The sequence below is a fragment of the Dermochelys coriacea genome, chromosome 1, assembly GCF_009764565.3.
Source record: "Dermochelys coriacea isolate rDerCor1 chromosome 1, rDerCor1.pri.v4, whole genome shotgun sequence".
In the NCBI taxonomy this organism is placed as follows: domain Eukaryota; kingdom Metazoa; phylum Chordata; order Testudines; family Dermochelyidae; genus Dermochelys; species Dermochelys coriacea.
Window position 1 is genome coordinate 320,524,316 of NC_050068.2, and position 17,249 is coordinate 320,541,564.

Here is a 17,249-nt window from a genome sequence, read left to right on the forward strand (position 1 = left end):
AAAAACAGAAATGGGTGTGTAGCCTTCACTGAGGAAAGAGTTCTAGATTATTTCAGCTTTTCTCTTGTTGCAAGGATTTGCAGTGGACTTTGGTGCTGCTAGGGATACTCTAAAGTAGGCTCGTTATGGCCTCAAAGAGCTGGTATGCCAGATAGGGATTGCCAAAATGCAGCCTTCCTCCCTGCAGTAAAAAATCCCAGCAAATTACACTTTTTCTGATTCCAATACATGAAAAGAAAAGGGGATGGAACAAGGTTGAGGATACGTGCTAAAGTCTCTATCCCAAAGAGTGAGCAAAATAAATGGTTCTTAAGACAAGGAGCATTATCTTGTATTCTGACATACTTTAAAAAAAAAAAAAAAAGCACGAATCACCAGATATGCACTTCCTCTGCCTGTTATCCCAGAGATCCCAAAAGTAGTATGTTAGGCCAAGAAATTATTTATAAACAAAATATTAAAGATGTTTTGCATGTTCTTATATGATATGCTCTCTCCTAAACAGATCAGGACTCCGTTTTGGCAAAATAAAATTAATTAAGAACGGACTTCAGATGGAATGAATCACAGAAAGAACTGATCCATTCTCAGTTTTCATCTGACAAATACTATCTTGATCATATACCTTTCACTTTATGATAAAAAAAAAATTCAAAACGCACACAAGAGCACATATCAGCAGGACAACATTTCAATACATCCTTATTACTTTTTCCATTATACATATGTGGGATTAGCTGTTTGATGTTGCCACTTCAAACAAGCATTGTTCATCCCACTTCAGAATGTTAACAAGAATTACTATGAAGATCTATGTTGTGTCCAGTAAAGAAATTAGTTATATATTTATATAATAACCAAGATCATATGAAATGAATAGGCAGACCATTCTGTGTTGGCTTTTCAGGACAAGACACGGGATAGACACAAACATGCTTATACAGAAATCCATATATAGACAAATAATATGTTTTTGCATTATAAATGGTATTTTAGAATCGCCAAACCTTCAGAGCACAAGGTTGCTTTTTAAGCAAGATGGATTTTTGTCTTCCTGCCAGAGGCAGGCAACGTACCAGACTAGAGGGATCACTGGTCTGATCCTGTATAGAAAATCCTATGTAGATGTATAGTTAAGATTAGGGCTGTCAAGCGATTAAAAAAATTAATTGCACTGTTAAAAAAAAATTGAATACCATTTAAATATTTCTGAATGCTTTCTACATTTTCAAATATATTGATTTCAATTACAACACAAAATACAAAGTGTACAGTGATCAATTTATATTTTTGATTACAAGTATTTTCATTGTAAAAAAAATAGTGTTTCAATTTACCCAATACAAGTACTGTAGTGCAATCTCATGAAAGTTGAACTTACAAATGTAGAATGTAAAAAAAAGGTTTTTTTTTAATGAAATGTAAAATTTTAGAGCCTACAAGTCCTCTCAGTCCTACTTCTTATTCAGTCAATTGCTCAGACAAACAAGTTTGTTTTCATTTGCAGGAGATAATTCTGCCCTTTTCTTATTTACAATGTCACCAGAAAGTGAGAACAGGTGTTCTTGTGGCACTGTTGTAGCTAGCATTGCAAGATATTTAAGTGACAGATGCGCTAAAGATTAATATGTCCCTTCATGCTTCTACCATCATTCCAGGGGACGTGTCCATGCTTATGACGGGTTCTGCTCAATAACAATCCAAAGCAGTGCAAACCGATGCATGTTCATTTTCATTTCTGAGTCAGATGCCACCAGCAAAAGATTGATTTTCTTTTTTAGTGGTTCAGGTTCTGTAGTTTCCGCATGGGAGTGTTGCTCTTTTAAGACTTCTGAAAGCATGCTGCACACCTTGTCCCTCTCAAATTTTGAAAGGCACTTCAGATTCTTAAACCTTGGGTCAAGTGCTGTAGCTATCTTTAGAAATCTCACATTGGTACCTTCTTTACGTTTTGTTAAATCTGCAGTGAAAAAGTGTTCTTAAAAATTAATGTGTTGGGCCACCATCAAAGACTGCTATACAGACGCTTCCCGACTTACACAATCGTTCCATTCTGGAACACCTTGCGTAACTCGAATTTTGCGTAAGTCAGAAACGTATACCCGACAATTACGCAAAAAAACCCAAACCCACACCTCCTGTAACATGAAATATATGGCAGAATGCAGGTAAAACAGAGCAGGGGACATGCAATTCTCCCCCAAGGTGTTCAGTCCCAAATGAAATTAACACGTTATTCTTTTAAATGAGCTTCCTCAGCATGGAAGCATGTCCTCTGGAATGGTGGCTGAAGCATGAAGGGACATATGAATATTTAGCATATCTGGTACATAAATACATTGCAATTTCCGGCTACAGAAGTGCCATGCAAATGCCTGTTCTCACTTTCTGGTGACATTGTAAATAAGAAGAGGGCAGCATTATCTCCTGCAAATGTAAACAAACTTGTTTGTCTTAGCGATTGGCTGAACAAGAAGTAGGACTGGGTGGACTTGTAGGCACTGAAGTTTACATTGTTTTGTTTGAATTTGTTTGTTTGTTTGCAGTTATGTAACAAAACAAAACAAAATTAATCTATATTTGTAAGTTCTACTTTCACAACAAAGAGATTCCACTATAGTACTCATATTAGGTGAATTGAAAAATACTATTTCTTTTGTTTATCATTTTTACAGTGCAAATATTTGTAATAAAAAATAATATACACTTTGATTTCAATTACAACAGAGAATATAATATATATTAAAATGTAGAAAAACATCCAATATATTTAATAATTTTCAATTAGTATTCTATTGTTTAACAGTGTGATTTTGATAACGATCTTTTTAGTTAATCACGTGTTAACAGTGATTAATTGACAGCCTTAGTTAAAACACTCACCACATTGCACTTCATTAACCAAAAACATGGAGTTGCAAGCAATGCCCCACAACAAGACCCACCAGCTCAGTTCTACAGTAAATAAAGGGCACTGTCCTAACAAGTTTCAGTTACACCAATGTACTCTGTCTTGTTTGTCTGTAATTTTCTCCATTTTTTAGATTGGAGAGGGCAGGGTGGCATAAGGATAGGAGCACATTTACTCAACCATAGCGGAACTCATGGGCTGGGCTTACTGGACAATAGGGTGGGAAGGAGGGAAGGGACATTAAGATGCACTCTTCTTTTGTAAATATAGCTAACAAGACTTGCATTTTGCAGGGTTTTCATGTATTTTAACTATCTCATTAAACTAAGCTCTTCAAGGAAGTGAAGACTTTTTATTCTGCATTTGTACAATGCCTAGCACAATGAGGTCCTAACTCTAACTGGGTGTATAGGTATTACATTATTAATAATAACAACCACCCCCACATTGTGCTGCCCTTTTGTTCCCAGAGGTATGAAATTTTAATATTAAGCATACGAGCCATCCAAAAAGCAGAATGAATCCCAAAGGTTTTAGTTTTTAGCTCTAAAACCACCGAGCATTTTTGCAAATTTTTATTTGCTTATTTATTTTGCTTATTTATTATTTTCTTAGCTGTTATAGATCTAAAGTGTATGGATGGCATTTTCTAGGTGTCCCCTTTTATATTACATTAAAGGTCTCAATAAGCATAAACCGTAATTGTCTTCCAACTTCCTCCTTTTAATAATCGAAGTCATGATCAAATGTGTACCCCAAAAATCAAATAATACTCTTCTTCTTAGATTTGCGCAACATAATATTATTAGGAGGAAATCAGACAGTAGGTGTAGGGGATAGTAGAAATCTGTTACCAATCCCTTGTGATCTAGCTCCATCAGGAAAGAAGCAGCCCTTTGCTCCATCTATAGCAGGGCCAATGGGGGCTGCGGGAAGCAGCGTGGGCCAAGGGATGTGCTGGTCGTCTCTTCCCTCAGCCCCCATTTGCCTGGAATGGTGAACCGCAGCCAGTGGGAGCTGCAATCAGCCGAACCTGCAGATGCTGCAGCTAAAAAAACTTTCACAGCCCACCAGCAGATTTCCCTGATCTAAAAGGTTGCCGATCCGTGATCTATAGTGTGCTTCTTCTGTGTCTAGACACAAATACCTTTAATTTTAAATATTCTATTAAAATATTACAAGACTGTGTTTCATTACTGTAACAACAGATTCTTTTTGGGGTAAAGAAAAGACAGACTCCCCCTATTGGTATATTTTGGCACACGTACATCAAGTGTAAAATCCATGGTGAAAGGAAATCAAAGGACATTACATAGAGCCTTATCTGGGTACATTGTACATTGTACAATGTACAGCTGTACATTTTCCTTCTCTTCCTTGTTTTGTTATTTAGAAACTTGGACACTATACTTAAAATTTTATCTTGTTTCTAAGCAGGCTCTTCTATTTTCAGTCATTCTGGATTAACTATCAAACATTCAAGTGATTGGGTTTCTGTTAGTTTTATTTAGCTAATTTGTCTTACATGTAACTATAGTAAATCTTAAGAGAAAAAGCTATTTTGATTACCTTTCAAAATTTCTTTCCTACTCCAACACTTATTCAAGCTCAATTTGTTTGAAGGATGAAGTCGGTTGCCTGCCTAAGAAGTTTAATACTTCTCTCTTACTTTACATGTCCCACTGTAATCTGGTGACATTCAGGTTCATCTGTGCTTCTCTGCATGCAGTGCAGTCTTTGTATACACACAAGCATGACACAAGAGCAATTATACCACAAGCAATTATAATTCAGCACATTAAATGTGACAAAACCCAGAAAAGCAAGAAAATGTATAGTTAAGACGTCCTTAACTCGGGTTCATTATACATATGTAACACAGGCAACACATCTGATATAGAAGATACCTTACTGTTTGGAGACCCAGGTACCTCCCAAGCACAAAAGGGGAAGCTGAAGAGAGTTTCCACAGCAAATCCAAATTTATTTCATATCCCTTTTCTTCAGTTGTTTATAAACATGTATATGTTAATTTTCGAAGACTAAAGAAAAAACAACTCTCAGGAAAGGGCAAGATAGTTGACACAATGGACCATAATGGCTTGTTCATACTATATATAGTCTATTGGGTAATTTTTAAATTATATAATTGCTTGTCATTGTAGCAGCTATATGATGTATACATATAATCTTAAATGTGTGTTACTTATCCCATTGTAATAGCACCTGAAATTACAATCTGTCATATAATACACATTTCAACTCGTTCCAACAAACTTTTGGGGTTAATATAACTAAAGCTCTTTGGAAATTGATACATAGATCTTTTTCCTAAAACGATTCCCTAAAACTATTACAATAGTTTTATAATATTTACCAGTCTCACCTACTGTATAAGATTATGGGTTTATATGAGCTGCAATTAAAAAAAAAGGCTATGAAAAATCTAAAGTGTGTAGATATGTTTAACTGTTAAAATGTATACTTTTAAATCGCTCAAAACAACAAGGCATTGTCTTAATTTTTGAGAAGTTTGCAAAAAAAATTAAGTTATAAAACGCAAAATAAAATAAATAAAGCATTTTTGCATAGCTCTATAACTTCAAATGTTAAGCACTGTTTGTAAAAAGGGATCAAATTAGGACATATATGTCAAACTTCTGCCCAAAGCAAGTTATTATGGCAGTTATAAACACAGACAATTGCAACATAATGTAAGTGCTAACAGTCCCTTAAACACAACAGCATTTATTATTAAAATTCAGTTTGTATTTGACAGAAAAATGTCTACACCAATTTAACCAATAATGATTACCTCTTCATAAGGAAAAGGGAAGTGGTAATAATCACAAAAGAAATACTGAAAAAAAGATTTTCTTCATGTACAAATGGAGTACATGTACAGTATATAATGAAACAATTATGTCCAACTGACACTACAATTCTGTATTATATCCACAAAAACAGGAATTGGTCACTAAAATGTCTTCCTTAACTTTCCTTGTTCTGTTTAGGTGCTGCAGCATATTTGCAAAATCACTTCATTCTATACAGATTCCTATAGTATCTGAGCACAACAGGTTAAGAATTGGAGTTTCAGACTCTGAATTCCTTTGCTTTTTGTGGTTTAAGTAAGTGACACTATATGAATGTTGCTTCTGCGCAGTTTAAGCTCCCAAAACAGGGTCATGCCATTCTAATCTGTCAAACCATTCTCAATCCTTAATATAGGAAACATTTTCTAAATCTAGGACTTAATGAGATCTGATATTCTTAGGTTAAGCAAAAACATCAAAATAAAGAAATTACTGTGCAAACACATACTGCTTTATGCATATCACTGTAGTTACCCACTAATTAGGCTACTTTTTATAAATTATACAAAGGCACATTGTGAAAATGTATTCTCTACCTTTTCTCATAATTACCATCATAATTGTGAACAGTTAAAATTCATTACTAAATAAAAGGGTTGTTTGTTTTTGGAGGGGGCAGATCTCCCCAATTCATTCATACAATATTCCTCAACTTATGACATTATGCAGCTTTGCTTCTCATTAAAAAAATCTTAAGTGATTATAAAAAGAAGATTAACCATTTAAAATTTAGACACAGGTAGTCAATACCATTTCCTACTTTTAGTCCCCTATACTGACTGTACAATGTTTTAAATTTTAACTCCTCTTCAAACTGATTAGAATATGTTAAACTGATTTGTACAAAGATCAGACAGGCATGGGACTGCAATTATATATCACAATAGCCTTTTCTTGGTTCACAGCTCTATTCATCTTTTTGAAACACTGAAAGACATATTGGACATAGGGGAACGGATTAGCCAGAGGATGACCTGTACTTCCAGACAAAAGCCTAAGTGTGGAAAAATGGCACCCTGTGTCACCCATTCTTCACTTTCTGAAAAAAAAAAATCATGAAAATGGCCATTTAAAGAACTCTTTCCCACTCATCTCAGAACAAAATGTTCATTGTTTTTTACATCCTGTTGAGTGTACAACAATATATTAAGTTGCCTTAATTGTGTAAAAATAATTTAAGGATTAAAAAATGTATTTTAAACTGAAATGGGATATTTTAAGTGGCATCAGTTCAGCAAAGCCCTACAACAGAAAATTTAGTTTACAAACTTTACAATACATAGGAGGATGCTATATTTCAACTATCAATGTGACTGAATGTTTATTTGCTTTTAAAAATAGTCTTAGCTGGATACTATCTGTTTATTTTAATCAAAGTTCTCAATTCTATATGTTATGTTTTCAAATTGAAATTATAAAAATATTTTGTACTAATATGCAATATATGATTACCATAAATCAGTAAAATCACTAATCCAAAGTGAGTAGCAGGAAGATAAATACAGAAAAAGATGTGATGATTGTAAAAACTGGGCATGTTTCATCTTGAGAAGAAAAGACTGAGGGACAACCTGATAACAGTTTTCAAATATGTGATGGGCTGTTATAAAAGGAATGGTGATCAATTGTTCTCTGTGTCAACTGACAGTAAGACAATAAGAAGCAGACTTCATCTGCAGCAAAGGAGATTTAGGTTAGATATTGGGAAAAAATTTCTAACTATAATGGTACTTAAGTTCTGGAATAGGCTTCTCAGGGATGTTGTGGAATTCCCATTATTGAAGGTTTTTAAGAACACTTTGGACAAACACCCATCAGGGACAGTCTAGGTTTACTTGGTCCTGCCTCAGCACTGGAGGCTAAACCTGAGGACCTCTTGATGTCCTTTCCAACCCTCTATTTCTATGATCCCTATGCAGCCTTTTCAAGGGACTGTTATATGTAAATTTTATAATCAGTTCCGTCACCAATGGTCTCTAGAAATGACAATAAAAACTAAATATAACTTGTACACAACATACACGTACCATATAAGAAAATAAAAATTAGACCTTTACTTAATTTTATGTAAGTTTTTTGTAATTCAAGTATCTTCTTACACACAATATAGAGAACTGGAGTACGTGTCATTTGCACTGTCAGACTGTTTCAGAGAGATGCTATCAAGTAGTTTAATCAGGCTAGACAAACTGGCAACCCACTTGGTTGCTGTTCTGAGAAGAGATTAATTTGACAGCCCATAAGAAATGATCAAATGAAGGTACCTTAGCATTTAACTGAGGATTTTGGCTACATACCTGCACCACAAACAATGGACCTGAGCTGTCCACAGGGCTCCAACGTGCAATAAACTTAAATTCACCTGTTGCCAATAAATCAGTGTTCAATAATATTATTTAAATTCAGACATTCTATTCTGTAACATCTCACAAACTTAAAAAAAAATAAAAACAACTGCACTATCAAAACCAAATCTCAGATGTTCTGAAGACAGGCAGAAGTAATCTGTCACATGTATGCTATTTATGTATGTTCAGTAAACAAATATACTGTTATAGTAGGAAGAAGATGAATGTTCTGAAGGGGGAGTTGTTTGTTTTCCTCACTTTTTCCAAGCTAATAAATGTCTTTTTTTAAAAATGGGTGGGAGAAAAAAAGTTAATTTTCCAATTAAAAAAAAGAAAAGGGAATTTTAATTCCTTTAGGCACAATGAACAAAACATGTAGGTGGTTTTTTTTTAATAGAAACCCAGAACACTGCCTAACGTTTCTTCTTCCCTAAATAAATAAATTCATCTTAATACAGCTACATGTAAAAACAGATCAGTTGATTAGTGATTGGGGGGAAAAAAGCTGTGCAAGACATGGAGAAACTATATGGAGTTTTACCCAATCCTATTAAACTGTACAATGTTATCACTCAAACTGCAGTGCAGAACACATACAGTGCTAAATGTGAATGTTATAAAAAAGTCAAAATGCTAATATTAAGATTAATCAAAAAAATGCATTCAGGCTGAGAGCTAATATGATAACAAACAATCCAGACTTACACTCTTTATACAGCTCTCTGTGTGTGTCTATTTAAAAAATGGGATGAAAATATTTTTGTCCACGGAAATACACAGACAGGGCACAGTTCATAAATTACCCTATAGGCTTGGAAGCACATAGGTTTCATATAGTCATTTCACAACAGAATGACCATAAATATTGTTGGAAAAATAATGCAAAAATGTGCTAAAACACTTGGTTGGGTGGTCACTGATCTCCTAATTAAAAAAAGAAAAAGAAAATGCAGTTGGTTGTTGATCTTTTTGGCCAACAATGCTAAAGAATAATTTCTTTTAAACTGTTATAAAGCCCTCCTTCTTACTGAATTATTTACAGTAATGAAGGTGTCAAAATATAGTAGTGAAAGACGGCATAAAATTGCAAAACATGAAGGCAAATACTAACAAAATTAGCTTGAAATGAATGGTAATATATTCTTTTTTCCACAATATGTCTTTAAAAGAGTCACCTAATTAGACAGAAAATATATGAACCTTGCTATTATGCTAATTTGTATGATTATTAAATTAAGGAATATCTGGGAGGCATTATACACATAACACAATTAAAGCATCTGCAGACCTCTTAAAAGAGAAATCTTTGGCTAACTTCTTAGTGTAGCTATATAAATAGCTCTTCTCCCACAACTAACCAAATCCACCCTCATGCTTTCTTGGTTTACAAATTCTTTACCACATGTACTGTACTTCCTGGACTGACTCATGTAAATTACACACGAGTAGAGATCTTCCAGCAGCTGCAACATTGTCACTCTGACCAATCTTGAGTGAAACTTCGTCCCAATCACACAAAACTTGCTTCACATTTGGTGCAGGAAACACCCTAACCTACGCTGGTGTTCACTGTTCAGTCAAGTGCTGAGATATTTAGTAACATGCACTAAAAAATACCCAGCTCGGATCCCAAAAACACAACCAAGTAAATTGCAAGCGTTTTGACAACGCTGCATGGTTTACAAAGCAGCAGCAGATCTCATTCTCCTTCCCCCCCCCCCCCCATCGTATGCACCCATAACTCATTAAGCTCCCATCTTCACACTGCGTTTTTTTTCCACGAATAACCAACTCAATCATTATTTCCGCAGAGAAAATGGGTTAGTTTCCTTGAGGAGGAGAACGCGGGGGGGGGGGGGGAGAAAAGAAAGAAACTGAACCTAAGGTTTCCTTTGCCTAGAAACATCCTGTAACCACTTAACCAGAATGCATCTTACATTTTTTTTTGTTTCCTTAAGGAAACAAAACATTTTCTCCGCTGATTTGTGATGGTGATTTTCTGAACACAGCGATGGAAAAAACAGGAACCCTGAAACCATGCAAAAGGCCTCTGCCAGTTTTAGGGCAGCGAGGAGGAAAAGAAAGGAGCCGAATGCCCAGAATTTGCTCTGCCCTGCCCTTTCTATAGAACTTTAGTGCCATCTATTGAAAACATATTGAATTTAAAAAGAAAAAAAAATAAGCCACCTATTGATTTGATATACAAATAAGACATTTACTTGTAGGTTTTTTTGGTTTATTAATCCTCAAACGATGACTAGTGATCCTCGGTCTTCCTAATAGCAGAAAATCTTGTCCATGCACTAAAATATCTCATTAAAGCAATGAGACGTTAAAGCTCAGAGAATACACACATTATGTGTGTATATATATAAAAATCAGGAATGCAAACCTACATCTAGCTACCTTCTAAATAAAGATGAGCGGTTTTAAAGCGTGGGGGGGGGGGAGAGGAGAGAGACTACAGTAGAGCCAATGCTGTAGATAGAACATACTGGAAACAATACAAAAAAATTAAAGCACCTAGTAAGATACCTTCGCGTTGAAAGAACATGGTATGTAGACATGCAGATATAATTACCTTCTTTAAGGAACTGTGAGTGGATGACAAATATAAGAAAACAGCAGATAGCTGCTCCTGCTAATGCCCATAAAGCTTTCAAGAGCTGCATCTCGGTTTGAAACTCAGTAAATACCCAGAAAGTCACACAATTAATTTCCACAGCGATGCATCAACGTTTCCCCTTTTGCGCCAGGCTCGGCTGCTCCCCAAGCAGTAACCACACTTCCGAGAGAGAGCGAGCGCTCAGGGTTTGGGGAGGAGGGGTGAGGGGATTTACAACAAAGTCTCAAGCAGCAGCAGCAGCACCATGATCTTCTTATGGACAGCAGCACAGAGGAAGCTGGGTCTGGGATCCATGAATCAGCTTTCTGTTTCCTCGTGAGTTGAGCAGCATTGACGGTTGGGGAGGAGGGAGGGAAGGAAGCAAATCTAGGCAGTATTGCGCAATAGCTCCTACACTGCTCGGCGGGGGGGTTGTTTTTGCTGCTGCTGCTGGTGGTGGTTCAGTGACTGCTCGGGCTCAGCAGTGCTAGGAATGCGGGAGCCAGGCTTATCTTTCTGGGGCTCCGGGGAAGCCAGTGCACCATCGCCCGGCTTGCTGGGTTACCTGTCCAGTGTCCGCCGCCACAATCTGTGGAGAAGGGGGAGCGTGGGAATGGGAGGGGAAATCTCTCTTTACTGCAACTCCTCTAAACCGATTATCACAATCTGAGCCACCCACCAGGCTCGGAGAGCTTCTCCCATTCAGAGCAACTCAATGTATCCTGATATCCCGGGGAAGTGCAGGTACAGCGGGCCACAGTGCAGCTCCTGGCGTGCGCTGCCTTGCAAAGCCGCTTGCCTTCACTTGGGCTCTCACCTTCCGCTGCCTGATTCCCTGTTCGTCCGGATCCAGACAGCAGCCGGGATGGGGAGCCCTCTCCCGGAAAGGCTGCACTGAGCCGGGGCCGGAGACCTAGTTCACTTGCCCGCCTCCAGATTGAGGAGGGGTTGCATAAATCTCTGCGCGCTTTTCCTGCTGCACCCGCAAAGCGCTTTCCAAACAGGTAGCTGCCGCAAAAGAAATCTCAGCCTACAGGTTGATGCCTCCGTAGCAATCTCTTTCTCTCTCGCGCGCACACACACACACACACACACGCACACTCCAGCAACACAATTTCCAAGCTTGGGGTGCTGCCGCCGCCGAGGGTAAACGAGCGGGTGCTGAATGATCGCCGCGGCTCGTTGGTGAGGAGCAGCTCCCGGGCCGTCGGTTTGGGGAGGCTTTCTGGAGGAAAAAAGGGAGGAGGAGGGTTGGGTAGCTGCTGGCTGGCGGGCGGCAGAGAGGAGCTGATTTGTGAGGCTCTGCCCGATCGGCGCTCAGAAAGGTTGGAGCTGTGGGCTGGGTGTCTGGATTGGCTGAACGCTGTAGATCTTCCACTCAGTCTCGGGTGGAGTTGGGCTGTAGGCACAACCAGGGGGCTCGCTCGCAAGAGAGCTTCCTTTCGGGGTCGCGTTAGACCTCTAGGCTAGGCGTCTTGGTGGAGGCAAGCTCCCAGGGAGTATCGGGGCTTGTCGGCTCAGTCTGGCTGGGGGCACGCAGCGGATCTCGGTGTCTCTCCGGGTGCGCGGGGAGCGGAAAGCTGGGTGCCTGGATGGTGCAACCTCCCAGCCTGTATCTGGGTGGCCGGACGGCCGCTCGCTGAAGATCCCCCTTTCTGGGTGTATTTGGGTTGCTGCAGGCTGGGTGCCGGTAGAGCCGCAAGCTGCCAGCCTGTGCTGGGGCTGTGAACCGGGCGCCTGCCTGCATGCAAGCTCCCCGGTGGTACTACAGGGGAGATCGGCGGCGGGGAACACCTCAACACGCTCAGTCCCAGCCCCGCTCCGTCGCATTTAAACCCTGCCGGCTTCCTCTCGCAACTTTCCCCGATTTCGCTCCCCGGGTGGTAGTGAGCATGCCCGAGAGCTGAGCCTGCGCAGGGCTCAGCCGGCGCTCGCCGTCTGGATCTGCTCCCCGCCGGGCAGAAGAGGGGCAAGGTCAAGCAGGAAGGGGTAGGGAGGTGTCGAGAGGACCGCGCGGGCAAGGAGCAACCCTGGGGGCAAAGGGGCCAAAGCAGGGGGAGAGAAGCGAAAATGTGGGAGAGGAAAAGGCCAGAGGAGCAAACACCGGGGTGCCAGGGGGGAAAGTGGGTGCAGAAGCGGGACAGCTAAGCAAGAATGGGAGGAGGGAGCAGAAACGAGGGAGGGGATCAGAGGAGTAAACATGGAGGAGAAGGGTTGGCTCTATGATGATCACACTTGTCCTTTCCCTTTTTCTCCTCCCCACGTCGCTTCCTTGCCCGTGGAGATAACCCTCCAACCCACTACTGAGAAGCAGAGGGCAAGCCAGTCCTCAACTTTTTTTTTCTGGGGGCGGGAGGAAGGAGGGATCGATTATTTCAAGTGCTGATTCTAGACCCACCCTGTTTGTGTTGGGCAGCCGGGGAAAAGAGGCCGCATTGCCCTTTCACTAGTCGCCCTTTGCCCGTTAGAGAGCCTGTGATTCAATCTCATTATTTGACACCTGTAATGTACTGTGAAAGTGCCGGCTAAAGGCGGCACTAATAGGAATCCGCATTATATAAACAACCTAAACCCTGCAAACATATAAGCAAGGTGAGTACTCATCTCTGGTATAACTCCATGGATGAAACTGACTCTTTAATTACCATTAGAATGTCATGCCAATTCAATAAGCAATAGTTATTTTAGTTAGACTATTTGTCTCTACTTTTGTACAGTTTTATACTACTATGTCAGTGATTAATATTTTCACAGGGATTTAGTGAGGATTGAGAATAAAGCTCATCCAATGATTCTTAAAGTAGAATTAAACTAAGAAAATAATCCTAAAAATTAGTCAGTAGTGTTTTGATATCTTTTTGTTAAATGCTTAAAATGTAGCTTGTAGTAGGTGCTTCCATATATTTACACTCCACTGGAAAGAAAGATTTACTCCATTTTAAATTAGAGATAAATTAAATGTTGGTGCGCAGCTGTCTCTTGTTGACCCTGCTTGGGATATAGTCTGTTCTCTAAGCTTTTTGTTTCTCCACTCTTTGTCACTGAAGAACCATTAAAAATGTCTATCTTTTCATTGTTTTTACTGAATACAACTGCTCTATCCCTATAAACCCATTCACTGCCTTCATTTAAGATATTTGAAGAGTGTAGTTTCACAGTAGCAACATTATAATTAAGTTTGAGATGTTCCATTTGTAAAACCTTTCATTCAGAACTGTACCTACAGATCTGAAATATACCAAATCTGCTTTCAGTCCACAGTTTGTGGGGGTTTTCTTTATGTATGAAGAAAATCCATGAATTTGAGTTGTAACAGTATGAAAAAAATTGAAATAACTCGTGATTTTAGTCATCAGATTAAAAATAGCTCAGAAATGGTTTTTAAAATGCATCAAATTTGGAATGAATGAAGTTAAAATGAGCAATATGGTCCACATATTTGAAAATAATGGGCTTGGAGAGAAAAGTTTTGAAAAATCTTGTGCAATACATTTATTTCCTTATTGGCAAGTTTATTCAAGGACATACTCTAAGAGGGTCGAAATGTCCTCCTAGTTGCACTTGTGTAAACCCACTGAAATCAATGGGCCTAATTAATCTTGCATTTACACTGTTTTAAACTGGTGTGACTATTTAGGGGCTACTCCTCATTTAGGGTTTAATCCAAAGTCCACTGAAGATTGTAAAGAGACTTCCATGTACTTCAGTGAACTTTGGAATATATCCTTACATTATTAAGAGATCAGAATTCAAACTCAGTGTACAACACTGTGAGAGCAAAATTTTGTACAGGGCTCACATTGTAGAAAGCTATTCAGTCTCATAGCAACAAGGGTTTCTGTAGGAAATCCCATTTGGGAGGAAAGTGTTATCTGGTATGCTGTACTAAATATGGTTCAGCAAATTTATATATTTTCTGAATATCTTAGACCTTTCAAGCAGAGTGAGTCTTACTCAAAAATAGCCCTGACCTTTCAACTTGTCAGCTGCATAGAGGTTTATACAATTTTAAAGATAATAGTATAGCTAACTCAAATAATAATATTGCAAATGCTCAGTGTAGCAGAATATGAATAAATCCTCCTTTTAGAAATTTCCCTATTGCGGTCTATCAAGGGCAGGGAAAAAGTGGGGAGCAAGATTTGGTATGTCACCCCAATGGAATAGACCATGAGATTTACTTCCAAGCCTCACAGATCCTGAGGGATATGCAGAGCTATCTGTGCAGATGGCCAAAGCCTCTGTTGTAGCTCTGACCAGGTATTCCCCAGTAGCACAAATGCAAGGGAGCAATGTGTTCTGGGGATATGCCCAAGCTGTGGCTGCTACCGGGGACCCTAACCTCAGCCTGCATTTTCTTTTCCAATTAAACTCTACAGAGTTGATGGGGATATGATGAATCCCAATCCCCTCCCCTACAAAGATGAGCAAAGGAGATAGTGTTGTAGAAACATCTCAACTGCACTTTTGTAGAAGTGAGATCCCCATGCAGAAAGTACTCTCTAGGCACACAGCTGGTGGGGGTGGAAATGTTCCCCTGAATTATTGTCAGGGAGCAATCCACTGAGTATTTGATGTGTGTGCTTATCTAGCTGCGTGGAAGATAATAGGAGAACCATATAAAATTTCCAATTTTTCTTTTTCCCTTTTTTAAGGAACACAAAGGCCTTGTAAAAATTGTATCTAGATCAACTCATTGTTTTTCTCTTACTGAAACATCCCATACAATTTGGTAGTGATCGTCTCACTATAGTATTATAAAACCGCTGTAAGAAACTCAGGAGCAAATATATATTTTTCTGTTTAATTCTCTAGGTTCATAGACTATGAGTAAGGCTATGTTTTAGAGACAGGTATTTTTAGTAAAAGTCCTGGGCAGGTCATGGGCAGTAAACAAAAATTCATGGCCCATGACCTGTCCATGGCTGGTATTGTACCCCTGAATAAATCTTGGGAGTGCTGCGGGTGCTCATGGGAGTGCCGCAAGTGCTGGGGAGGGGGGTGACCTGGGGGCACAGTGAATGCTGTGCAGGGTGGGGGATTGGCAGGGCTGGCAGGCTCCCTACCCAGCTTCTCGGAAGTCGTGACATGTCCCTGCCTAAGCTCCTAGCTCTGTGCGCTGCCAGCTCTGTAGCTCCCATTGGCTGGGAACAGCCGACAATGGGAGCTGTGGGGGAAGTGCTTGTAGGTAGAGGCAGCACATGGAGCTAGGAGCTGAGGGAGGGAGAAACATGTTGCCACTTCCGGGGAACCCACCTAAGATAAGCGCTGCCCAGAGGTCTCACCCCCTCCCATGCCCGAACCCCACGCCCCGCACCCCCCACACCCAAATTCCTCCTACTGCTGGTGCAGGGGGTGTGGTGGTGGCCTGAGATAGCCCCAGCAGCGGCCAGTGCAACTGGCCCAGGGGCTGCTTGAGCTGCTTGGGCAGCCCCAGAGCCAGCCATACCGCCACTTCAGAAGTCACAGAGGTCACAGAAAATTACGGATTCTGTGACCTCCGTGACAGAGATGCTGCCTTAACTATGAGGCTAGAAGGGACCACTGTGATTTTCTAGTCTGACCTCCTCCAAAAACACAGGCCATACGCTCCTCCAAAAACACAGGATTTCCCTGAACTAATTTCTATTTGAACTACAGTATGTCTTTTAGAAAAATATCCAGTCTTAATTTTGAAATTGCCAGTGATGAAGAATCTACCACAACCCTTGGTAAATTGTTCCAGTGGTTAATTACTGTTTAAAATGTGTACTTTATTTCCAGTCTCTATTTGTCTTCAACTTCCAGCCATTGCATCTTGTTATAGTTTTGTCTGTTAGACTGAAGAGCAAATATTTATTCCCCCTGTACGTACTTATAGACTGTGATCATGTCAGCCCTTAACAAAGCCTCTTTGTTAATTAGATACACTTAATGAGCTCAAACACTAAGGCATGTTTTCTAATCCTTTAATCACTCTCATGGCTCTTCTTTGAACCTCTCCCATTTACCAGCTATACCCCGGTGTAATGCCTAGTTAATACATGGACTTCCATATAGATTCTTTACAGATGTCTAAGTGGTACACCCTTCAGAGAAGTGAAAGAGGTAGCTTGAGCTCTGGTAGAATGGGCCCTAACTCCAAGAAGAGGGGAACTTCCTCTTTGTTCAAATCAAAGCAGGATGCAGTTCAAAATCCCTTACAACAATTTTTGTGAGGAGACTGCCTCTCCTTTCTTCTGCTCAGAGATGGAAATGCTTGGGGTTTTCCTAAAGGAGGACTTTGTCTTCTGCAGGTAAAACGCCAGTGTTCTACAGGTATCCAGAGAATGGAGCTTCTTGTCTTCTCTAGTAGTGTGAAGTTTAAGATGGAAAATGGGAAGATGAATGGGTTGATTCAAATCAAAATCAGAAATATCCTAAGGTGAATGTGGGGTGTAAATTCAAAGTCATCTTATATTTGTGGAATATACAGTATGGAGGGTATGCCATAAGTGACCAAGGCTGACTAGTGGAAATAATTGCTGTCA

The 17,249-nt window shown here is 39.7% G+C and overlaps 1 protein-coding gene across 7 annotated transcripts in view; it reads right to left on the minus strand.

The window, feature by feature from the left end:
• TAFA5 (TAFA chemokine like family member 5) overlaps positions 1 to 17,249 on the minus strand; it is a 612,146-nt gene that overhangs the window by 434,468 nt on the left and 160,429 nt on the right. Inside the window, exon 1 of one of the 7 annotated variants that reach the window (XR_006275505.1) lies at positions 10,717 to 12,621. The exons of 5 other annotated variants lie outside the window; for them this stretch is intronic. Coding sequence is in view for 1 of the 2 variants with exons in the window: in XM_038388078.2 (XP_038244006.1) it covers positions 10,717 to 10,807 (91 nt within the window). In the remaining variant the exon portion in view is untranslated. Of the gene's footprint in view, positions 1 to 10,716; positions 12,861 to 17,249 lie in introns of those variants that run through there. One more of the 7 variants, XM_038388078.2, reaches the window with a different exon arrangement.